This window comes from Hippoglossus hippoglossus, chromosome 12 (genome assembly GCF_009819705.1).
Source record: "Hippoglossus hippoglossus isolate fHipHip1 chromosome 12, fHipHip1.pri, whole genome shotgun sequence".
Taxonomy (NCBI): domain Eukaryota; kingdom Metazoa; phylum Chordata; class Actinopteri; order Pleuronectiformes; family Pleuronectidae; genus Hippoglossus; species Hippoglossus hippoglossus.
In genome coordinates this window covers 15,471,465-15,498,177 of record NC_047162.1, presented here as the reverse complement: position 1 = coordinate 15,498,177, position 26,713 = coordinate 15,471,465, and the positions used below count along the sequence as shown (strand labels likewise).

General features: G+C 42.7%; 1 protein-coding gene across 6 annotated transcripts in view; it reads left to right on the top strand.

The window, feature by feature from the left end:
• The window catches only part of LOC117771723 (A-kinase anchor protein 2), a 72,318-nt gene that overhangs the window by 38,604 nt on the left and 7,001 nt on the right, over positions 1-26,713 (top strand). For all 6 annotated transcript variants that reach the window (XM_034602429.1, XM_034602428.1, XM_034602432.1 and 3 more), the window contains 2 exons: positions 6,273-6,358; positions 26,280-26,489. In XM_034602429.1, coding sequence (XP_034458320.1) covers positions 6,273-6,358; positions 26,280-26,489 — 296 coding nt within the window. The remainder of the gene's footprint in view (positions 1-6,272; positions 6,359-26,279; positions 26,490-26,713) is intronic.

The window sequence follows — 26,713 nt, the reverse complement described above, 5'->3', positions numbered from 1 at the left end:
TACTCAGTCACATTATCACCTCTACATCTCTGCTCTTTCGTTAGAAACTCCTGCGACAACACAGTACGTTCCACAAATTCAAATCCACATCACGATGCAGGAACTAAGCTGTTGCCATGCTGCTTTATTTATGGTGAAATCCAACAGACAGATTGAGTCAAAATAATGTTTCCTCACATACAGCCAGGTTCTCTAAACCTCCTCTCGGGGGGGCAGTGGGGCTTTACGGACACATTGCCATGCTGTCTAACCACCGTGCGCTTGGCTCCAAGGAAAATCAACCAGACCCCTGCTTTGAATAAGCCAGTTTATAAAACATTCAATAAGACACAGTCTCAGTTATTTTTTTAATTTCTCTACTCAGACACTTCCAACTTCCTTTTTTCTCCCCCCCCCCCCAAACACACACCACACACACCAAACCTACGAACGACCCACACACCCCTTCCTCGTACACTCTGTCCGACCAGGGCAGAGAGGAGGGTACTCGTTGCCTTGGTTTCTTTATGTGCCTCTTCATTCTTCCACATTGACAGTCCTAACAAAAGTTAGAGATCGTTTCAATTAGAATTTTATTTCAGTTTGCTGTTGTTATTTTTATTTTGTGAAACTTAAATGGCCATTGAATTGTAGAAACGCCCGTTTCCGTGGGAAACTGGGGTTTTTGACACTGTAGTTTGTAGTAACACGACTCTCACCCCCTTTCCCTCATCTTTCTCTCTCTCTCTCTTTCTCTCACTCGGATCTCCTGCGTTAACTCCAGCTATTCCACTGCTGAGGTCACTTCCTCCTATTCTCGTACTTCCTAACTCAGCAGCCAATGAGAAGCCGTGGAGCACCGGTTGGCAGCCTGTAGGTTCGATGCCGCCAATTTTTTTTTCCTAGTGTGTCCAAAGGCTCGAGAGCACAGGAAGCTTCACGGCAGCTTAATGAGTTCACTCTGGCAGCGAAGGGAACACACACACACACACACACACACACACACACACACACACACACACACACACACACACACACACACACACACACACACACACACACACACACACACACACACACACACACACACACACACACACACACACACACATTTCCAGCTATGGAAAAAACATGGGTTACCACCACTAACAGCCCGGGCACAAAGACGTGAATAATGAATATAAACAAGCACTACCAGATTACTGAAGTACAACTACGAGCTTTTTAGACGAAGATTATGTGCAAATTCATGTCCACCTTTTTATCCATTAAACTCAGTGGGCCACCACCGATCCATTATGCTCTTTAGAATTCAAAGAGAGTAAAACAACACTGCCAGCTCGCACTACAGTCGCCTGCCAGACCCTCATTTACAAGGGTGCTACAAATAATGAGGTCTGGGTGTCATTATAACATCATATATACACGGTATTACACTGTAGGTCATTTTCTAGGCTGGCTTTCAGAATGAAAAGCTCTCAAAAGCAGTAATCATGCTCATTCTGTGGAGTGATAATGGATGTTTAGGAGTTTTGCTTAATTTCCTGGGTCTTGTACGTTACATTCTACGCTACAGCGAGCCACCGGTGGTTATAGCGAGATCAATAAAGTTACACGGCTCAGACATGCGATCGAAGACGACACTCGCATGTTTACAAAACAGGTCAGTGAGGCTCTTCAGATACAATAGTGGGATTTAAGGGATGTTTTGTGGCTCAGGTTTGTATCCAGGGGTCGTGATGTCCATTTTTTCTTGGGTGTGAATGTGATTAATTCACATCATGACATGAATAAATGAATAAAGCTTCACAAACCTAGTGTAATGGGCATTGACTGACCTGAACAGCCACAAAAACCTTTATTTTCAGAGTGCAGTGCCTTTTCTTTTCATTTGTTTTCACTGGACCTGAACCATCGACTAAAAAACATCCTTTAGTGCCGCAGCTCCACTGTGGAATAGTCGTAAAAAGAATGAGGGATAGAAACAATAATCCTTGGCGTTAAATAGTGTTTCCAGCAATGAAAGGTTGTTTCCATACACGGCTCCGTGCACAGCTCATACAATCTCACCTCCAATCTTTGCTGACACTGCAGAACATGCTAGCTTTAGTTTGACTGGCCCCTGCTGCTGTACCGGGGGTCTGTCACTTCCTGTGTAGATAAAGAATGTAAATACTATATATTCTATTTAGCAATGATTTTATTTTCCACATATATAGAGAGATCTAGAGATAATTCTGATTATTTTGGGTATCGGACGTTGTTCCGATGTCCTGCTACGCCATATATGACGAGTGTATGAGTGCACAACAGAGAGCTTCATACATTTTCATTCTCTTAACTTCACCGCTTTGCTGTGTGTAGTCTCACGATTAACCCCACCCCCCCTCCGCTGACCATGCATCCGAGGATCTAGAAACTTTGTTCAGAGACATTTTTCCTAATTAACCATACAGAGGGATTTGAACAGGAGCCCATGACAAGGTTCTTTTTACACGTGTGTGGATGTTTTCCTATATATGGCGTATCCTGCAGCAGCCATTTTTGTCCATTCAATTGGGTCACATGTTAAATTCCACTTGACGTGTGATTTTTCTGAGACCGGTACATTTTTGTCGATCAAAGACACATGTTCAGGTACGTTAAAAAAAACATCAAAATACTGGAATTAATTAAATAACAATTCCAGATATGGAAAATGCAAAGTCACTCTGCCCTTTTTTTTAAATAGCCGTGTGTTCTCTTGGTTCGATTTTACTGCAACAGATCTGAACATAAACAGACTTGGGGACAATTACTGATATTGTCCTGTTCAGTGACCCCGATTTCGCCAGAACGAATTTTAAATGCATGACTGTTTGACTATGCAGAGAAGTGTGTTCTGGGAAGTGTAGTGTTAGTTTCCCCCGAGGTGCGAAGAGCACAAACACACACGTGATGTGCAATGAACGAAGAAGCACTTACTGTAAGAAAAAATGCAGCCACAATCTCAAAAGAAGGAGGAAGGTTTACCCACCTAGTTTGCCTGTGTGTGAGTTTGTGTGTGTGTGTGTGTGTGTGTGTGTGTGTGTGTGTGTGTGTGTGTGTGTGTGTGTGTGTGTGTGTTTGTGTGTGTGTGTGCGTGTGTGCGTGTGTGTGTTGTGGTTTAATGCAAGGAGCTGAAGTTGAACAACAGGCTTGCTGAGTTTACCAGCCTCACTGCCACGCCTGCAGTGCTCCTCTGACCATGTCGGGGTGTTTCTTTCCCTCTATGTCTGCCTGCCCTCTCGATTGTATGGACTGTTAAAACGAAAAAAAAAAAAAGGAGCCATTTTCTATTGTTCACACTTCTCTCTCCTCCTCCTCTTCTTTCTATGGTTATGACAACTCACTCGGTCACTCTCTCTCTTTCTCTCTCTCTCTCTCCTCCTCTCTGATGTCTGTATCTTCTTCTTTGGTCAATAAAGCTGAGTTTCTCCAGTGCCCCCCTGCCGTCTCTTGCTTGTTGTTCTTTCCATCTATCTCTAACGTTCACTTCTTCATCGGCTGCTGTCAAACAGATCACAAGCTGTCCTTACTGCATCCCTATCTGTTATACTACTGCAACTAACACACATACATACACAGACACACACTGAAATGTACTGTCTTCTACATGCATAAACTAAACAAGTTGAAAGGACGTTGGGATTATTTTATAGAGGCAGGTTTTACTTGCCTGCAGTGAGATATGCACCAAATCGTCACTTAATCCATTTGAAATGCCAAAAAACTCTGATTAAAACTAATTTATTTAAAGTCACTTTGAATGTGAAGAAGAGGTCCACTGTGTTTTTGCAAAGTTGCACCACAAACCCACAAAAGCACAAATCAAAGTATGGTCATAACGTTTTCTATCATCCAGCACATTCTGTTCTGTTTTCACTTGATAAAATCAATCAGACTTTTTTTAACTAAACTAAAACCTCAGTCACAGTGAGTTAAAACATCTGAGATACACAATAGCTGCTTTGATTCAGCAACTCTTTCCTTGTTGTGAGTAATTTAATATGTGGACAGTATTGGTGTCATAATATTTACTTACAAGCACATAATGAAACACAAGCTTGATAAACCGCTACATGAAATATTAATGAAGTCCAGGAAATTGGCCAGAAGACACAAAGGAATATGCTGAGTAACTATCTTTAATTTCCATTGTTGAAATCCATTTGAATTCAATTCACAAGAAAATAAAACACAGCTGTGCAGAGGAAGGAAAAGTTGAATGTTACTGCAACAGTCCTGAGGGACTCGTGATTCTGTTATTTAATGAATTTACACAATACAATAAATAAGTATTTCATGAGGTATTTAGGAGAAGGGGAAGAAAGGAATGTGGATGTTGTTGAAGGAAGGAAAGAGAAATATTTGGGATAAAAAAGTAGCTAAACAGAATCTAGACCCCGCTCTGGTTTTGCAGGAGCCCTGAGGCGCCCCCTTGGTGCTAATAGTAGGTACTGCAAGAAATCCTGCGACAGCTCATCAACGTTGTCGTCTAACTTTACTGATACCAGGGATAACTTCACACTTCACACCTACCACACTGAGGCACTAACCATTAACCATGTATCACACTCCATCAGATTTAAAAACAATCTGCATGCACATGGATTTATTCACTGACTCCACAGGGAAAGGGCACATACTGTATGTGTACATGCAAACTAGCACAGTACATCAGTACATAGCAGTTGTACTACATCATCTCTCTTTTGATAGGTCTATCTTTGATGACACACTGGGTGTTATTGTTAATCTGTGCAGGGCGGCCACGCTAACATGACACACATTTCCCCAGACGACATAATAGAAGGTGATAAATTAATATATCAGAGATGTCATGACTGAGAACACAAACACACTCACTCACTCACTCACTTCCAGCTCACAGGATGGGTGTGATTTCCATGATAACAACCACTAATTGAATTATGTTTATCATCAGATAATAAAAAGGCTGCATGGTAAGAGAAGCTGATGCATGTGCACACAACAAGGCTGCAACATGTTTCACTATGAGCTTGATTCATAGTCTCAGCTGTACTGATGTAGTTAAATAACACAACAGTCAGAATCTGAGCAGATAAAAGATAAGGTTGCATGTGACATGTGACAAGAACAGGACATAAATACTTGTAGCAGAAATAAAAATTAAATATATTTTTGATTTGACGGCACAGTTTACTCTGGCTTTTCTCCCACAGTCTAAAGAAATGCAGGTTAGAGTGATTGGAGACTCTAAATGTCCGATATGTGTGAATGTGGTAAAGCTAAATGATGGATGGATAAATTGATAACTTTTTGAGGTATTAAATGAAGCAAATTAAGCTACATTTTGACATATACAGACTACAGAGCAACAAGAGATCAGGCATCACACATACTGCTGATGCTACTAATACTGCTGCTACTATACCAGCCACTAATACTACTACTAATACCATTTCTAATACTGTCACTAGTACTTAGTTCTATTATTTGTGCTCCCCATACTGTGACTGATAGAGTAGCAGCATAGAGGGTGGTATGGTAATGATAGTAATTATAATAATGATGTCATTATGGCACGAGTAGTAGCAGTAGTAGTAATAGCAGTAGTAGTAGGTCTCTTAGTTAATGTACTACTATCAGTGGTTGTATGTTAGTCAAAGCAGTAGTAGTTGCAGTATAAACCCGTTCTGACAGATTCATGTCAGTGTTTTCTGCTCCGGCAGCAGCGTCGTGTCTTCAGCTGCAGTGAGTGTGGGTGTCCGGAGGTTGAGGATGAGAAGAAATGAAATCAGATGAACTTGACTCATCAAGGTGGAACTGGGTCAGTGAATAATAATAAGACTTTAAATATGCAGGAAGAGGGTGCAGTGAAGACTTGAGCTCTTCTTGGGTTTGAAAATATTAACTCTATGATGATAACTGACTTAGAGAATATGAGATTTGCAGATTCAGAATCCACCACTAAGACGTACGTGCAGCTTCAGTGAATATGGATGAAACACTTAATCTATACGTCCTGGTCATATTTAGGCTTCAGGTCACGTGGATGTTTGCATCAACTTTAAACAGTGTCAGATTTGCGCATTGGTTTTCATGTTTTTTCTTATTTCATCAAATCCAGGTCCGAACATGATCTTTACTTGGCAAAGACCGTGAAATAATGTGTTCAAGATATTGTGCTGGATCATGCACAGGTCACCCACAGTTATTATGCGAGGTGATGCTGATTAACAAAGATGACAATGGTAAAAAAATAAATAAAGAATTCTGTTTTATCACAGGCTACATCAAAACGCCAGAGGTTGCCTTGACAACAACGAACGGCTATCAAGCTCCCATGCCGACCAAACATCCTCACACTGCCATGGTGAGTAAACAGTGTGTCTGTGTTGTTGAATGTATGACTGTACGGACGTTTATGGACAATGAAAGAGTGTCATTGTTCACATAATGTCCCGAGACTGGACATCAGAGGAGTCAGGGATGACACCGCGGCTCCGTCTGCCTGGAAACCTTTCATGATGCAGTTATAAGAGGCTGTCTGTTCACCCTGTATGGGGGATTACAGGCTTTCAAACAGCAACACCCATTATCTGCATTTAGGGCTATCACTCCTTGAAAATAGTGTGTGTGTGTGTGTGTGTGTCTTGGAAAAAATGTGGAGTCACGAGGAGAACAAGATAACAGCAGTGCTGAGAGCATGTGGACACGTTGGATGTTCTGCTACTGGATAAATCTTTGTGTCTGTGATCTTTGTGCTCATGCGTCGGCTGAGTACAGAACATTCAGGCTGATAAGTTGAAATACTTCAGCTGGGTCAGGGATTGTGGGCAGAGAAGAATTCCTTAAAATCCTGAACATCACTTTTTGAGGATCTTCAAGTTACAACGTCCGAGGATTATTTAGTGGTAGTTCTTCGCTTTCACCCTCTGGAGTTTGCAGTCACGCTGGGATGGTCGAATCAGGTAAAGAAATTAATAAATGGGTTTTCTATGAGGGGCCATTCGGGGATCAGTATCTTGCCCAAGGACACTTCGGCATGCAGATGGGGAAGAGCCGCCACAGCAGCCCCTGATGTGTGTGTGGGTCCAATCATAGCCTGTATATAAAGATGGAAGACATGACGGCTCCCAAAAGTGAAGCCAAAGTGTCTCTATGGCCACCTAGTGGCTGGCTGCATGATGTCCGCTGTTGTCCTTCTCCCAGTTACTGCAGCAGGGGGATGATATCTGTGAACATTTAGGCTGAAAACTTGGTGTAAATGATGCAGTTCCGAGCTGAATTTGAATGTCGGGGCTTCGGGACACTTGGAAGACACCACAGGAGCATGTTATGTTTTTTTCTGGTGTTTTTTCTACATTTTAAGAACCATTTACTTCAATTGTAATGGATTTGGCTGCAACACTGTTCACCCCTGAAACTCCAGAAGTGTTTTGTGGACTTCACCCACCCCTCCAACTCATAGTGCTGAGTAGATAATGAGGGAATTTCCATTTTTCGGGTGAACTATACCTTTAAGCAAACATTTCCCATCTGGCAACATCTGTCCAGAGGTCACATTTGGAGTAGCATGAACCCCAAATTGCACTTAAGTGAAACGCAGGCTCACTTACTTACTCTCACCACCACTGGTTCTACCTGTTCTGGAGTTTTCTGACTTTTGTTTGGGTGAAAGTGCCACCAGAGCACATTTGAGAGAGAGAGGGGGAGAGAGAGGGAGAGGTGGAAGACAGACAGACACACAGACAGACAGACAGACAGACAGACAGACAGACAGACAGACAGGAGGTGGGGGGTTCAGGGGCTGGACGGTGGAGGGTTGCAGTCAGATTGTCTCGCAGCTCAATGAATGAATGAATGAAACTAAAGGCAGTGAAACCTGATCCGCACGGGTCGGCCTCATTGTGCTCGGCTCGCGCGGCTCTGATTCTCTCTGGAACAGGACAGAAAAGACCCGGGAGCTCGCGAGCCCTGCATTATTCAGTGTGCGCGTGCCTACCGAAAAGAGAGAGAGAGAGAGAGAGAGAGATAGATAGATAGAGGGAGGGAGGAGAGAGAGAGAGAGAGGGAGGAGAGAGAGAGAGGAGGAGTGAGGTTGGAAAAGCTGGCGCGTAAAGGCGGCTCAATGTCACCCCGGTCCCAGGCTGCGGTCACCGGCACCACCTCGCCGCTAGCATCCGCTCCTCCGGCTCCACAGTGCGGGTGTTTGGTGTGAACGTCCCCGCGGCGCAGCCTCCATCTGCGGCCACGTTGAAGGAGAAGAAGGAGGAGGAGAAGGAGGAGGAGAAGTAGCGGTCAGTAGGTCGGCTACGCCTCCGCCGTTATAAACTACTCCCCGGGTTATTATCCGGTAGTTAGTCGGTGTTAAGGAGCTCCGGGGGATAAGCTGCACCTTTCCTCTCACAGGTAAAGTGAATTAAAACAATAGCATTACTGGTTTAAATCGATTTTGAACGAAGTTAACAAAGGGGAGTAAACTCATCCAATGGGCTGTGTGCATGTGGAGGGTGTGTGTGTCCATTTTGTGTATTGGCTTTATGTGTGTTTCTGAGCCTGTGTCTAATACCTGCAATCTCACTGTTTGTCTGTCAAAGTGTTGGACACAGGATACTCTCTGTTCTCTGCCCCCAAAGGAGGTCAGTGGACCAGGCTATCTGCTGCAGTGTAGCCTCTCTGCCTCATTGTGCTGCTGCTGCTCCTCCTCCTCCTCCTCCTCCTCCTCCTCCTCCTCTTTATCCTCCTCTGCATCACTTTAACCCAGATATGAGAATGACCTTAACCTGGTTTTCATCTCCCACATCATCCCGAATGACTTGATGTCATGTTCCTCCGACAGAGAAATCATTAGGATGATGTATACCTGGGTTTTATATCTTGTCCAAGCATTACTGTGAGATCACGATGGTTCAATATGATGATGATCTATTGCAGAAATGGGTCTAAGGGCTGGGCAACATGGCCTCAAATGTGAGGGATAAGCAAATTATACCAGCAAATATCGATAAGTATCAAGATAAATCTCACAATATTGTTTCTTCAAAGTTTTGAGATGAATTTTTGCTCCTGTGGTTCAAATCTGAGATATAACAGTAAAGCCACTTATGTGCTGTACCTCATCCCCAAGCCTCTACAATGCATAAACATTATATTGGTAGACATTGAACGTTCGTTATATTCTTATTGATTGAAATTATATTGCCATAATAACTGTTTAATCGTCCAGCTCTAGTATTTCTTATACAGTCTGCAAACTCTTGATTAAACTTCAATCCGGTGTCAAGTACAAGTACCTATGGATTTCATCTCAGCCCCAACTCCTGCCAAGAAACACTTCTTTTTATTTTTACCTCTATATATAAACAGTTTTAAAAAAGGCAAGCGATCAAACCGGGTGTTGGTCTTTATTTTTGTTTGCTCAAGATTTCTCTGTTCTTTACCCGCAGCTGTTGCCAAGCAACTTGAAGTTTTGAGTTTAGCAATGTTCATATTCCACCAGGGACGAACGTTACCCTGCTGCATACGAATGACTTCTAATCGTCCTCTCGGCACCAGAGATTAAATCAGATTTTTCAGCTCAGTACATCGTGACCACTTATCCCACAAACGCATATTTATACAGATATAATACAGTTAAATAACCCTATTAAATGCAGTTTTTATTATTGAAAATTAATCTTGCAATACCGACGTTTACTTTGAGTGCAGCTGATCTGTACAATACAGAAGGAATTTCTCTGTACTGTTTTGCGTCCAGTTCACAGTCTGGACATTTTGAAGAAGATTTATTTTGAAGTATCCACTTGGAAACAAACTTTATCCGGCAGATAGAATCCGCTGCTGGGATTCAGATCAGATGTGATAGACACTGAGGGGTAAACAACGTCATGGAGGCTTACGTCTGTTTTTATTGCCCGCTCTCCCTCTCTGTTTAGAATAGCTCATCAGCCGTGCTTAGCTGTTTTGTTTGGTCATCATTTGAAATCGCTGGCTGATTCTGGAAATAACGAACCAAAGCAACAAACTGCCAATTCAGACAGAGTGTTTGCCAATAACTCTGCTGGGCCTGGGGACAGAGGAAAAAAAAAAAAAATCACAGCCAGCGCTCTGATTTGATTGGATGGTTGATGACAGGAGGTACCTGCCACGTACTGAATGTCCCATTGAGGCAGTCAGCGCCTATTAGTGCACCTAAAGGTTTCTGTGTGTAAGGTACTTTGTGTGTGTTTGTATGTGCGTGTGTGTGTGGTGGTAATGAATTTTGTGAAAACATCGACAGATCCAACAAAGTTATCAATGATGTCTTCTTCCTCCAAACCACTCCCTCTTCCGAGAAATCACACGCAAACGATCACAGGTCACGTAACAGCCGCGTGGCTGATGATGCCAACGTTTCTTAGCTGAGCCAACCGAACAGAGGAGGTGGAAATGAGAATGAGGTACTGAAGGAGAGGCTAGATAAGAGAGATCGACGCGATGACAAGAGACAATGGGCCCGAGGAGAGATAAATGGAGGTGCAGGTGCGAGTGTTTGGGGCGTAGCTTGAACAATCGATGCAAAGGCGAGTGGAGGAAAACATGGGGGAGTGAGGAGGATGCTTGTAGGAAGTCTGTTCAGCGTCACTGGGCTCAAAGTGTTGTTGACATTAACTGGCCGACGGCCTTTCAGTGGCCGATCTTTTGATTTTCCTTCACTGGCTCATTTCCAGGAAGAGAGTTATACTCCGCCTTGTGTTTTTGGACGAACTCCAGACGTTACAAGTGGCTCAAACAGATGACCGAAAAGTTAAGTGTAAACTTAGCAAACAGTAGTTGGCATGCTATCAAACAATAGAAGGATAATTTGTCTATGTGTCATGCTAAAAGAATACAGATTTGAAAACTGACCTATCTACACCGCTGGCTAATGATTGCACCAACCACATGCTGGTTTACATCAAGATGTGGTCAATATTCTTTCCACATGTTTGTCCTGATTTCAGTTGTTCCAGATCATATGACTTACAGCCCTGTTGTGGATGATATAACTACAATATGTCGTCACCAATGTGGGTCTCATCAGCTGACAATGTGCGGATAAGAAAGCAAACACGTGCTGTGTTTGTCACTGGAAACCATGTGAGTGGTCCTCGGGCCAGCTCTTAGACTTGAGCCTTGAAAATGATTTTCCCAGCCTTTTTAAAACAAAGCCTCTTCATGTTTTTGCACGCCATGGAAGTAGCTGGAGTTTTAAGCAGTTCTTTGTGGTGTGAGTGACACTTTGCGGCTACTTCTGTTTGGCCCATGGGAGTGGATGACAGCTCGAAGAGATGATGGGACAGTGTTTGTGTTGTGTCGGCTGAAGTGTTTCTCTTAACTTCCTCTTTGATCGTACGGTACGAAGACGACACCTTGACACCATGAGAGAGGAAGATTCTTGAAGCGATGATGGCACTTTTCTAGAAACATTAAACTCTGATATGTAATGAGAAAAGTAAATGCCTCTTTCTTGAGAAGTACATTATCACAATGTCCACCGTCGCCATGTTTGTTGTTATTGGAAACTCTCTTCTCTGCTCTGCCCTCTAGTGGGCATATTGTCTAGCATACATGCCAACTTATAGGACTTGTTGAAGTACGTGAGCAGGAGGCACTGATTTGATTGGAGCTGTTTCCTCCTATTAGCCACGTCAACTAAAGAATAGTCTCATCCATGCCAAACTTCGTATGCAGCGGCACAGGAAGATGACCTCCTCATCTTGATCCTGCCTTCAAGCTCCAATTGGCTCAGTTGTTTCCGCAGGGGGAGGAAAGCCAAACCAAACTATATTATAAGATCAGAGATAAGCGTGCCGATGCAGAGGTTGGGTTTGGAACAGTTAAGGTCAAGATCAATGTCTTAACTCGACCTTCGTCTCTGCCCAGCCCATAATGACACAAAGGCAGCAGGGCTTTTATTTCCATATCCTGGTGTGACTCATCGATTTGAAAAAGGACAAAGAAGGCAGAAAAATGTTCAATGAAACATCTGAACAAGGTCAAGGATTCATTTTTTATGCCACATTCCATTTTTCGAAAAGTATTTTGTCCTGTTTTGGTATTTGTGCTCCAGAGAGGAAGAGAACTGGAGGGACGCAGGAAATGCAACAAAGCAACGCAGCCATGTGATGGCCACCATTACACAACCTCCGCCAACAGCTATTGTCCAAAACTTCCCCCGACTATTGTTGAGCCCCGCAACAGAAGTCATTCATTTAACACAAAGCGAAGCACAAACCACCTACTTGCACAATTACTATGTTTACAACAAACATGCACACATAGACACGAAAAAATACAGCAAACTGGACATTTACCACTGCATCTGAACTGAACCTTTTTTAATTTCTAACGAATACTTCTGGTCTTTTTTTCCCACACTACAATTCAAAACAAACTAAAGCCTTTATCTGTAGTTCCAGGGAAGTCAGCAGGGAGGTTGACCTCTAATGTCAGGGCCTCATCTCACATCACAGCCCGGTGTTTTGGTGGTGAAAAGCCGCAGAAGTCTCTTTATCACATTCCAGCTGCAGACTGGAATGTCAGCGTGCCATCTGAGCTTTAGGTGTTACAGAATGTACGAGGGGGGGGGGCGCAGGTTCGGGGGGGGCGCCGTCGTCATTGCTGTTTTTTTTGTAATCTTTTGAGAGCTGTGTGATGTGGGCCCTCAAAGTCAAGGTACTTTTAGAAGGTGATGTCATATTTGCCAACTTCTGCAAGGATCTATTTTAGTTTTGAAGCCTGCTTGAGGATTTGTCACTATGGGAAGTGACTCAGAATCAAAGGATCTATAACACTTTTAGTTCCTAGTGGTTCATGGAAAATCTGTCAGGGGTAGATGAGTCTCATAAACTCCACCAAGGAGGTTATGTTTTCACCCCTGTTTATTTTTTTGTTGGTTTTTGTTACCAAGCAAAATAACAGAAAAACAACAGAATACATTCCTACGAAACTTGGTGGAAAGGTGCGGAATGGGTCAATTCTGGTGCCGATCCAGATCAGGGGACGGATTCAGAAACTATTTTCAGTTTCTTTAACATTGAGAGATAGGGCATTTTTCAGTACTTTCATTGTTTTGTCAGGGAATAATAAATGGATCTATAAAAATAAGGTACATTTGGGAACTGATATTCTTGAGTATGTACAATTTTGTGCGGCGTGATTGAACTTAAGGTATGCGGCTCTACTGAGTGCCATTCTAGTATTTCCTTTTGGATGGGGCAGACAAAGTTTTGCTGGCAAAAGTGTAGATATGAAAAATCATTTCCGTGCAAATCTCCAGTGAGCATCTCTCGTGTGAAAACTCACTCGGCTCAGTATCTGCTGGTGTCATGATGCTGGTCATTCAGGGATGTTCCTCCAGGCTGCTGACAGGCTGATTGGGGATGGCAGACGTGAGTTTGAGGAGAGTTTTCCTTTCAGGTTAAATAAAGGTGAAGACTTGAATTTTGACTTTTAGAGCTGAAGTGATGGAGGTTCTGAAACTAAATCAGCTGGACAAACAAAATTATTCTTATCTGTCTTGTACACAGTTGACGATATGCACCTGAGGGATTTTCTGGAAGTGACTCAGTGGAGACATTGTATTTGTGCAGGACTAACAGCCAGACAAGCACCAAGCTGTGGCATAAATGAGAAATAAATGAGAATGACTGTGATCATCAGGCTCAGTCATGTTTGCAGTTGAAGCCAGTTTTCTTCCTGTGTGCAGCCTCCTGCCTCTGTCTAAATACTGCAGGCTAATGAGCTGGCTTCCGGAAATAGACAGGTGATTAACGCACTGCTCCTCTCAGTGCAAGGCAGAGCAGAGCTAGTTAATGCTATAAGCTACCACAGGGTAGCAGTTCACTCTCGCAGGACGACAGTGTAGATGTGCTCGGACTGATAGTCGGGGGAAAGGCACCCTTACAGCTAAAGGTCATTAATAACCTTTTTTAAATGGTGCTGGTGAGCTTGGGTTGAGCTTCAGCCATGCAGCATCAAACTGTACATACGGGAGCCAGCTACATGATCAGTCAACTCATGCAAAGGAAGAGTGTGCTGGTGATGGACAAGAAGGTTGGACTACATTTCTGATAAGTTCACCACAGTAGCTGTGTTTTAGCTATTTTAAGTTTGAAATGTTTAAGTATTTAAGTATAGTTTCCTATGGTGGTTGATTGTGTTTTACAGAATATTTACCACTGCCAAGGAGTTAATGTTTCGACTGCACTTTGTTTGTTTTTTAGCAAAAAACTACAGAAACCAATTTCCATAAAATTTGGTAGAGGGGGGTGCAGCTTGACTGAAGGAAGAACCCATTAATTACCCATTTGGTGCGGATCTGGGTCAGGGGGTGGATCCAAGAATTGTTTTAAAGAACATTGTGAGAAAGGTCCAGATATTTCATTGATTTGTCAGAGACTTCATTGATTTAGCTGAAAAAGACGAATTTTTCGAATGTGTGCAATTTGGTATTGATAACCAGCCAGTCAACCACGTATAGTAGCTTGGTGCGCTGTGGTGGGTGTGTCAAGCCTTCTATACATAGCCAGCTGTTATCCCAGTGAGCGTTGTGCTGCACCGTAAGTCACTAATCTAATCTAGTCTCCACTGTGACTCTGACTCTGTGCATTTGAGGCCACGCTAACTTTGAACTGGTGATTTAATTAACTGTTAAATACCTGAAACATCAAATGTGGAGCCGTAGATAAAACAACACGTGATTGGCTGAGGATGGGAAACAGCTAAGGACTACTCTACTGTTAATATAAAAGAAGAAGTAAGCACAGCAATCTATGTGAAACTGACCCTTTGCATGTATCATATGTTATTTTCTGATTTTGCTCAAAGAAAATGGCTTATCTGACCACACATTGTATTCTGAAACCATTGTGTGGTCTCTGCTGTGAGAACCGCTGAAAACCTCCGATTCATGCTGGGAAAGGATTAGAATTATATGCTCAGTGAATTTTTCTTCACACACACACACACACACACACACCATTTCATACTTTCAAACTCTCAAACTCAGTCATCCGAGTGTCGTCTACTCCTCCTCTAGTGCAGATTTCCTTCCTGCACAATCTTTCTTATTATTTCGTATTGTGAACGTTTCTTTCATGCTCATATTTTCCTGTTGTGCGATTACTCACTGTGTGTTAGCAACAGCTTGTGTTGTAGTTAAAGGTTACAAACTACCGCATTGCAATAGATGAACAGAAGAAGTACTTGTTTTTCTGGCCTTTAAGATGAATTAGGCCGTGTATTTAAGCGTTTTTTTTGTTTTTGTATTGATGTGATCACTGTGTGTTTGTGTGTGTGATCTGATATGAAACAAAGGGAATGATAGTTGACAGCATGTACTGTGCCCTGCTAGATTAACAGCAGGAGAGAGCTGTGCCGTTATATAACCAGGGGGGAGGCCGAAGGAAGGAAAGGGAACAGTTCTTTAAAAAAATTAAAAAAAGGTTATTGGCAAGAAGTTTAGGGTGTGACATTCTTCTTATTCCTGCTCTAGGTGGAAAATTGTAGATAACATGGCAGAGAGGCTGAAGGAAATTAATTCTCTCCAAATACTTGGATAAAAACATATCCCTGATAATTTATGACAAACGTACTTAGGCTGTTGTCAGGCATGAACTCCAGAAAATTGGGTCAGGACATTTTTCTGAGTCCATTTTTCACATAAAGGACGCAGCAGGAGATAGTCCGGGTCAGACGCGCTCACAACAACAGGACATTTACCAGAACATTCAGGCAACGGGGAACATAAACTCCTCTGCTGAAATCACCATGCCTCATTACCAAAAGCAATATTTGTATTATGTATATGTGAGGGTGTATTCTTACAGTTTTGCATCTGTCATCACGTGTAAGATTCATCATCAACTCGCCCACTCGCTCGCTTTTAATTTTCCTAGTTGGCAAGAAAAGTTCCAGAAAATGTCCAGAGCAACTGACTCTGAAATTTGGGTTCCCTCTGGAAAGTTTCAGGAAAATGATTGGACTTTGGTGCATGTTTGAAAGCAGCTTTACAAACCCAATAATTCTGATAAGATTATTTCAAATCAATAATTAATGAAAGCATATGGTGATCAGGATGATCTTGACTTTGCTCTTAAACAGAACTCATTTTGCACCAGTGTTAAACTCACTGTACAATAACTGCAACATAATACACACACAGTGCAGCATTTCACTGGGAAACTGGCCCGACACAGTACAGTTTGTTATACTTTCTCTGTATGAAGTATTATTACACATGAACATCTGTGGTCCAGTTTCACAAAGGAAGAAAAACAAGCATTGCCGCTTTTGCCTGAACCCAATTTAAATGAGGTGCAACATTGTGTGACTGTTCAGTGTTAGTGCTCGACTGTGTGTTGTGTCAGTTCGTCCTGCTCTTGTGTTAATCTGTCGCTCGGTCCTGTGGTTGGAGAGTGTGTGTTTACACAAGTGGTCACACTCTCTGACTCCAGACCTTTCTGCTCAAGAAAGAGCCCTCCATCTGTGAGTGTGCAAGTGTGTGTGTGTGTGTGTGTGTGTACTTGTACTTCCCTCTTTGTAAGAACCAGTTATGTGGTTTATATTTCCTTGTGGAGGATTTGGGAAAGTACCTACACGGGCTGAGTCTAACTTTACATTAATTGGTTTGTAGATGGGCGTGTATCTGACGTCAGCATGTTGTCAATTCGACTGTTGTTGTTTAGTCCGTAGGTCCAGACCCTGGTTTGCGGCACCTAAGTTAGTGGGTGTGAAAGCCCCCTGGCAATTGGAGATTGAAGACTCAGTTTTAACGTTCAGGTTAGAATTAGCTTTAAGTTAGTGGTGAGGGGTTGGGAATGCCATTTTGTCAATGATTGTCCTCACAAATATAGAACTACAAGTGTGTGTGAGTGGAGCATTAGTATTCAGCCTGGTGAGCCTCTCTGAAGCGCCTGTCGGACCCTTTGTTGTCGCTCTGTGAAGGGGTCTCAGACGCTCGGGGTTGTGTGCGAGTGGTGTCATGAGAAGCTTGGAAAAAAGGACACAAATTGTTGTCATGAGTCCCGACAAGCAGAACACTCCTCTGTAAAAACCCAAAGCTCAAAAGGCAACTTAACATGATTTCAGTGTGGTTGTTGTTTTGGGCTCTCTGGCAGTGGGTAGGTGAAAATCCCCTTTAATTTCCCTCTTTTGTGCAGCAATGTGAGGTCACTTTGCATGATTGTTGTTGTGTGTCGGGGGGTGAAGATGATATGTAGTCGTTCTTCAGAAGCAGTGGAGTTTGCGTTATTGAAGCTGAACGACTTGGCTGCAACTGTTAACACCCCAGAGGTCTGTCTGTGTGTTTGTGTCCATCGCAAAATTTTGCAAATCTTTCGTATTAACTTGGCTGCTCTGGTTTTTCCAAACTTTGTATTTCACCAAATGTTGACCTCAGTAAACTTCACCGCAGGAATGCTTTAGCGCTCCGGTGTCTTTTTGTGTGTTCCCGCGCAGGTGGCCTCTGGTTTTCGGTGTATATCCTGTGTCGAGGGCCATTTCCGTGGATACAAGTTAGCGGAGCTTCCTGGCTTCCTGTTTATATGACCTGTGGGTTCTGATAGGCTTTTATCCAATCAGCCACTTCCCTTTACTCAGCAGCATAATTTCTTTAAATTCCTTAAAAAGTGATCAGTGCGCCATCTTTTATTTTGTTACCATCATCCAGCGAGACTTGAGTGTTTCTAGAAGAGGTGTGTGTGAGGCTGAAGAGCTGAGGAGGGCGTGAGCCTCCACTGAACGCTCTGAAGGACTCAGCAGTTGGGAGCTTTTGTGCAAGAGTTGCACATTGTCTTTTGAGTTTGCCTGAGACAGACATTATATCACTTGCGCTGCACAATAGACGACGGACACTTTTCCCCTCAACGCAGACTCTTCCTCCCTTCCACCAAAACCTGTTTAGTGTGAGAACATGGAACATGCGGGTTCAGATTTATGCTTCATTTGAAATCTGAAACCTCAAGTTCTGCATATTTGATCGGCCTAAATCAAAAATGAAGTGCTGGTTTGTTTTGAATAGAAAACCACAATCCTCCTCTTCCTCTTCCTCTTATATGCTTGAAAGGTGAAAAGTTCATAGCTTGCTCTTTCATGGAGGAAGACATCATCTTGCTGTTTCGTTGTCTGCATGGTGTGTTCCAAAAGTTTCAAAACTGTCTCTATTTACACCAAACAAATTATTATTTTCTTCATACTGTCCACAAAATCACAGATTGAAATTGACACTCAAACAGATGGAGACACAAGACTTTAAACCCAGGAGCCACTCAGCACATAAATACATCAAAGTCCAGTTACATGTTAAATTACTTTTCTTACCTTAGTACATGTAATAATTTGTGTGTGAATGTTGTGTGTCGTGCAGCTGAACATTAATGTGTCTCTGTCCTGCTGTGGTGTTCAACTGTGTCCTTTGCTGTTTTTCCGATCAATCATGATCAATATTCCATGACGTAAGACGGCTGCGGGCGCTGCTCTGTATTGACGTGATGGCGTTGACCCAGTTGCACATATTCACGCAGACACGAGCACATGAATTAACAGTCACATTCACTCTTGCAGTTTTTCCTCAGTCTGTGACTCTTTCTTAAACAATATCTCTTTTCATCGCTCTCACTTAAAACTGGACTCTGTAGTCGTTAGCTCTTCCCTCTGTAAATCACCAGTGATGTTATAATGGCACTGGTGTCTTTGTGTGTTACAACGCCATCCGGGAGTTGAACTCTCCACTGCAATAATTGGGTTACTGTCCCAATTTTCTGTGACCGAGTTCTCTTGATCATATGGCTCTGGGTTATTTCTGGCCTGGGAACTCACCAAGAAGTTTGAATTTGTCATTTGAAACGAGGATAATTGGAACAAGACAGGGTGCGGCACATCTCACTTATTTTTCTTTTGTTGGTTATTTTTAGAATCGCAATGATGTCACAAATTCATATTTAGAAGCAGTGGGTGGGACAAGTGCTGTCTGTTACCCTGTGACAGGAGGGGCAGCTGATAATGGGCACACATGGTGTTTGCATGGCTTCCTTTGCAGCTACAAAGTAGGATAACCTCTTTGACCTCTGGACCACCGTGCTCGTCCCCTCCTGCTTACTTCAGTACTTACTTATTCTTTCACCCCGGTCTTCTTGTGTGTTTTGTGGTTTGGTTTTCAGGAGGATTGTGCTAAAACCACTGAACCGATTTCCACGAAAAAGAAAACAGTTGTGAGAGAGGGCATTTTCTCTAATTCCCCAGGAAATAGGATGTCACGATCTGCATTTTTTTGCCGTAGCTATAGGGCTTAACTGAATTTAAGGGGACTGTTGGACCTTGGTGGAGGTGTACACTCTACTGAGGGCCATTCTATATTCATTTGGTTTTCAATAAGATATGAGATGTACAGATGGTTCGTACAGGTCACAGATGGCCCCTCAGATTTCATTTAATCTACGAATGTTTATTCATTTCTTTGCACGGTTTAAAAATATAAAAGCTCAAGTGATATTTCATCTCGGTAGAGAAGAGGAAAGTCGGTAACTAGAGCAGAGATGTATATTTCTGTCGGATTCCACTGTAAAATCACTTTGTCATTTGCTTATTTGGCTTTTTAATTCTAATTTCTGAAATGCATTATGACGCTGGCACCGTCCTCCATCATTTAGCAGCTGCTGACACAGTATTGCTAATCGCTCTTGTAAATTCGAGGAAAGTGTTTCCACTTGCATTGCGTCTTGATGTTCTAGTGTTTGAGCCGAGAAAGTGAACCGTGACTCAGGTCAGCTCTGGTTTCTGCCCGGCCGATCCTATGACCCAACACACACACAGACACACACACACACACACACAAACCAACACCTGCAGGAAGTTTTAGTGTGAGCCAGCAAAACGTAAAAAAAATTTAGGGTTTTGTCAAATATTTGGTTCCTAAGCACGTCTGAATGATGCTGTATAATTAAAGTTGCATTGTCCTCCATTAAGTTTGACTGCTTCAAGGTGAACAAGCCCTGAAACGGCACTAACAGCATCATGTGTCCTCTAAAAGCACTATTGATAAAATACTTTGCAGCTTCAGAGGCTTTCAGCTTTCATTTCATTTAGTTTTTATTAAAAGGTGAATACAACCCTCACACAAGACTGAGGCCTCCACCGATGATGAGAGATGAAAATGTGACCCTCTCATCGTCTCCTCCTCTTTCGTCAGTCATCATCTCTTCATCATCGCCCCCCCCCCCCCCTTCTGCCTCGTACCCTCAGTCTCCTCAGTTTTTGACAGGAGCTGTGGGATAAAGGGAAAATGGGGCGAGAGACATACGTGTAGAGGTGAGAAAGAGAGGGTTTGGTCATACACAGGAAGGGAGGAGTGGGGAGCCACAGGGTGGATGTTATTGGTGTGTGTGCATAGGAGAGCCGGTACAGAAGGGGTCTTTGTGGGTGAGGGCATCTGGAGAAATCCACACACACACACACACACACACGCACACGCACACGCACACGCTCAGCCCATGACATCACAGCTTGCAGAGCAGCCAGCAGGAATGTTACTGAGAAAGGAGAGGCTTTGTGGAGGAGAGGAAAGAGACGGGAGGGGAGGAAAAGGAGGAGAAGAAGAGGAGGAAAAGGCTTGGCCAGGGGAAAAGTCCGGCACTCCCACTTTCTGGAACAGGACGGACCGAGGCTAGACTGAAGGGAACAGAGCTCAATGGGATCAAACTTTCTGAAAACGAAACCCACATATGTAATATTACAAAACTAAAGGAGGCTTGCGTTTGAATATTACAACATGGATTTACTGATGTCGCTTCAATAGACTAGCTGTGAGAGCAACAGGTGAGTAACACCCATTTAACGCATTTTGTGGTAGTTTTTTCTTTTATTAAATCGATTTTATTTGAATGAGAAAAATGGGAGAAAGGCTGAAAAATATTCTGTGTGTTTCTTTTGGAAATACTTCACCTCATCTGTTGGCCAAGCCGTGACATTTTTATACATAGGGAGCAACTTGGGAACGGAAAAGGAGGAGGAAGTGTCAGAATACACTAAAGTCCGATCCAAAACCCAGACGTTTTACTTTTCATAGTCATATTTCTGTTGGATTAGGTTAAGTATTCATGTCAAAGTTTATCAAGAGGTTGCAACACAATGCACTTTACCCTCTTCGCACCGATTTCTCTGCTCAGTCCAGCTGTTGGCCCCCCCACCTGCCTGTCTGCTGACACTTCCAGTCAGATAAAGCCTGTGTGTCCATTTAACCACGTTTAGTTTATCAGTGACGCACCATCGCCGTTATTCAGCTTCTACAAACCGTCTCTACTGAAATCATGAAGAAGTGCACTGGGTTGGCCTGGGTTCACAATCCAGGCTGTTTGGACATGAGAGCACCAGGCTCCAGTTACTACACAGGATCATATTTAGCCAGGAGACAGAGCCAGGGGAAAATGCAGACTGCTCTGGGTTACAACAGGAGCTCAGTGTGTGTGTGTGTGTTTGTGTGTTTTTTGTGGACGTATATATCATCAGGCTTTCGTCTTTACGTTTGCCATGTGTTCTGACCGCAGTGAGCGCTCTAGCAGACGACTGTGACGTGATATTAAAAGGCACGGTCGATGAGTTTGTGTGTGAAACTGAACGATGGAGGTTATGAGACATAAAGAGAGTGTGTGGGTTTCCCGTTCAGGAAGTGTTCGGGTGTATTGTCTTTGGGGTGATTGTCTTCAGGTTTATGAACCTCCCTCCCCCCCGCACGGTCTCAGGCGGGCGGCCAAGTGTATGTGTTCAAAGTGTGTGTGTATTTGTGATTTTGGTGCATCACAGTCGGAGAGTAAGTATTTCCAGATGTGATGGACGTGAAGACAGATAGAAAATGAGACAGCAGCAAAAAACTGACTCAGACAGACTCACATTTGTACTAATGTAGTTCTGACTTTCCCTTTCCACTATGTTTATTGTTCCCACCCCTTATATTAACCTCAACAGTTTAATATTTAACCTTCTTTTGCACCCTTATGTACATGTTGAAGAATGATTGCCCTTTTTTAGCCTCAAGTTAAAGATCTGAAAAAGCAAAGTAAAACTGCTATTGTGCATGACAAGACCAGGAAGGCATCTAATGTCTCTATATATAATCCTAATCATATTTCTAATCATAAAATCTATTATTTTCGTTAGGATTAGTTTCAGGAACTTAACCCCACCCCTGATTTTATACTTTATACCCACATCTCAAACATTAAATGATTAAAAACCCAACACTAAAGCACAAACTCTGGACTGCAGGACTATCAGGCTGAGGCAAAGTGTCCCTAAGACAAAATAAGGTTTGATACCCAGCCAAGCAGTTTTAACAGGTAAAGCAAAGACAGGGTCAAAGAATGCACGACACAAAGTGGAGGAGAAACTAAAGTTAATATCTCGAGCCGTGTAGAAAAGCCTAAAAACACTGAGGGCGAAGACATTTAGATGCGGGTGAATAACAGTGGAACAGGTGCAGGTGGTCACAGTGGTTGGAAAGGCGTGAAGGCAGGAAGTGGAGATTTAAATGAGGGGTAAAAAAAGAAATTACTACAAAATAAAACTGAAAGTTAAAACGTGAAACTGCTCAAAACGATAACTTGATCTCAGGCCGGAGCACGAGACTGACGTGACTGAACCAATCCTAACATTTGATCTGACTTCTTCAACCAAAATCCAACCATAAGTTGGGCCGGACTTTTGAGTACGAGTTTCCTCAGTTTGTCGTCCTTTTTTGAAAAAACTCAAAACACGTACACTCAGTGTGGGTCTGTTACGTCTCTTAATGCTATATTTCACTATTAATGTAAATGTGACATGGACACTGGCATTTATTTGCATGCATGAGACACACAAACACACATTGTCCCTCATCACAAGTCCGACCTTGAGGACAGACAGCTATGCCTGGAATGTCAGTTCACCTCAATGCAACACACATGAATACACACCTGCGAAATAAAATACACACACTTGAAAGAACACACTCGTGCTTGCATGCACTGCTGCACACACACACTCCATTGTGTGTGTGTGTGTGTGTGTCCAGGAGAATAGCATCACATATGAGACATTCCTGTACTCTAGTACTGTTTTCCTGAGGCAGTAACAGGATATCCTCCCCCTCTGTACTGTCCTGCTGCTGGACACACTCACACATTCCAACACTCACACACATGCAACGTACACAGCGGGTCAGATTTGGAAGGACAGACGACCCCATGTGTGTCCTCACTCATGAACATAGGTTGCATATAGAATTGGATGTGAAGCCAATGCAGTCCCTGAAAACTTTATTCTCTCAAATCACCAGTAGGGGTCAAATTTCAACGTGAAAATTGAAAATTGACCCCACAAAAACTGCTGTAACTTCAGTGTACTTTGTTCAATCTCCCTCAAACTACATGTGTGTAATTACAGAACAGCATATGCTGAAATTAAAAGGTGATAATGTGGCTTGTAGTTATCTGTATTATTACACAGCCCCACAAAGCCACTCGCATAGCTGTAGACTTCTGACGAGCCTTGCCATGTATTATTAGTTTAGTCGTCTGTGTTCGTGGCCCTTTTTCATTTCCTCTCTTGCCTCAGTAAAAAAAAAAAAACTCCACTGTTTTGGGGTTTTACTCAAACAAACTGCAAACATAGCCTGGAATGCAGCACGTCTGCAGTTCAAACAACAGGTAGAGAGACTTCGAAGCTGTACACAGATCAAATCCCTTATACAAGAATCAACAATGACACAGCAACAAGGTAGAATTCATGTTTCACTTTAAAATTTCATAGATTTTAACATTGCAAAATGAGGAATTTGCATGTGACTGAGCCAGACAGATCAGCAAAATGCCCGAGGCAATATCTTTTCTTTCTCTGTGAAGAAAAAGGACACATGGGATAGGAGGACAGCCCTGAAGAAGAGTGGAGGAGAGTGTGGCCTCAGTATGTGAGAGACAAGAAGGATTTTGTAAGGACGCAGGGTGTCATAATCCACCATGTGACTTCACTGACCACTGTTCCTTCACTCGAACAGTTCACAGAGCGGAGGGAGGAAGGGAGGGAGGAAGGAAAAGCAGAGAGGGGTTCAGCAGAAGAGGGGATGAGAAACCAAAAGGAGAGAGAGAAGAGAAAGAGGTGTAGATACGGCAATGAAACAACCTAGATTTCCTGATAAATTACTAAAATGAACTAAAATCCGCCTTTCGCTCGTGCAGAAATTGTTCGTCTACAGTTCAAATCACTATAAATATCATTAAAGACAGTCTGATCTTTTAAGTGTGGGAGGATGTAAAAGGTCAAGACTCCCTCCTTATGGCTCCGTGTGTGTGCTTAACTGAACAGTGATCTTATTCACTCAAGTGACCCTCATTAAATCCCCCCCCACACACACACTTGGCATGTAACTAAGACTGGGGGCCAGCAGCTCCTCATGGAAGTAAACACACCCTCAGAGTGGAGGTGTAAGGTGCAAGGCAGTAAAACAGTGAAGCCAATGGAGCGTTTGTTTCATGGGAAGTCAATAAAAGACAGGAGCGTGCACATGTAGCTTGTGGCTAACAATGTGACAGATAGATGTCTCACAAAGAAGACAGGGTCACAGGTTTGATCCCTGCAGGCCAGCGTGTTTTCTAGTGTGTGCTTTTTTTCTAGATATATCGTTATCTGCGTTAATGTTTTCCGATTATACAAAAAAACATGTTTATTTTCTTAATTCTAGTTCTGTGACCCTTTTTTTCTGATGATTTCTTCCAAAGTAGAACACAGAGGCAGAATTAGATTTAGAGTTAATCAACACAGGCAAAAACTCACCAGGAGCAGAAACATGGTGAGGAAACTGACCTGGACTAAGAAGACAAGCTAACACAGAGGACGGGAGTAGAACCCAGGAGCGAGGCCGGGAAAACTGAACACATGAGGACAGGTGCTCATAAGGACAGGAAACAGGAAAAGGACAGGAAGTAACTAATGAGGAAAGTGGCTTCAAAATAAAACAGGAAATGAGACAACTTGAGGCATGTCGAAAGGTCACAAGGATGGTAACACAAGATAATGGGTAGAAAACACGAATCCAAACATGAGTCCCTGAGAGTCTTTCAAGAACCCTAAAACCAAATGCAAGGATTTGATTGATTGGTTGATTTTTGTTATTGTGTCATGCACATTATGTTCCCAGCCTCACACAGGCTCACAAGAAAGAGAAAAAGAGAAGGAAGAGAGCAGCATCAATAACAATACGACACAAATATAGAAAATGTTCAAAAAATGTTCAAAACACAGACATGAAGAATCATTTTTTATGAATTAAGCATTATTAGATTATTTTTTATATTTATTTGTATCATAAATGTTTTATTCCCTAATATTGGTATCGGCATAGGCCCCCCTTTTCAGTAATGATATAATAACCATATTTAGTGACTGTTTGTCATATTATAAGAGCATCGTCACATATAATGTTGTCAAAGTCACATGTGTTTGTTTTAATATGCGCAGTGTATTGCATAACATGATTAAATAAAATTTTAGGCCATTTAGAGGGATGTTTTAGTGCCAAACTCTGTCTTGCAGTTATGCGATTAGTCGTAAGAAAAGGTCATTTGGATTTTGGAAATGGAAGAAACACATTCTCGTCGTCTTAACAACTTCTTATGATGTGGCCTTGAGCCAGGCACTTAATCCAGACACGCATCAGTGAGGCTGCTCGGTGAAAAGCTGAGGCTGAGAGGAAACAGGGAGTGAAAGTGCGTAACAGAAAATGTGAAGCTCTCAAACATTAACTATCTTCACTGCTGCATAACCTGAAACGTCTTTACTAACATTTCCATTGCCGGCGATACACAACTGCAGAACACGTCTATTATCAAAGTGATGAAGATAAAAATGGTTTTGACTGTTTTTTAAGTGGTTGTATTTAAATTTGAGTCTCTGTATTGTTGTACTGTGGTAAGTTGTTGTTTGTAGTAGTTATAAAGCAGCAGCATGTGTATTGCTCCCTCTAGTGGTGGGAACGAGTCAGAACACACTCCTGCTGCAGAGGTTCAACTCAATACACTGTGCTACTGCAATGCAGACAGATATGTATTTGTGTGTGTGTGTGTGTGTGTGTTAGAGAGATTATTAGTCTAGAGAACATCAGATTTTGATCTTCCTGTGCTAAAAACTGGTTGTTAATTCTGGCTTTGAGCAAACATTGTATGTGTAGTGTGCAGCCCCTCCGTACTGTATCTCTTAACCCACACGCCCCCTCTGTCTGTTTGTGTGTTTGTTTGCTGACACAGAAATCGTGGCGGGCAGCCGAGGATGTCAGTGACTCAACGCCGAGAGAGCGAGCCCTGAAGAGTGTCAGTTTCCAGGAATCGGTCAGCGTTATCACCGACAGGCCCGCAAGCATGGAGCTGGAGAGCCAGCAGATGCAACATGGCTGCCTCGGCAGTCCCAATAACCGAGCCCACGGCGAAGAAGAGACTCCTGACAGCGAGGTGGCTCAGGTACGCAGGTTCTCAGAATCCCATTCTTAGAAATCAACATCGAAAACTTTGATGTCTTCAGATTCCTTTTGGGTTGAGTGGTAATTTAACTGGTTGTGTCAGAGTCTATGGTTTTGCAGAACGTTCACATAAAACAACACTTTTCATTTATATCTATATGGCTATTAATATATGGCTATCATCCAAATATCATCCAACAGTATGAGGTGTTTGATGACCAATAT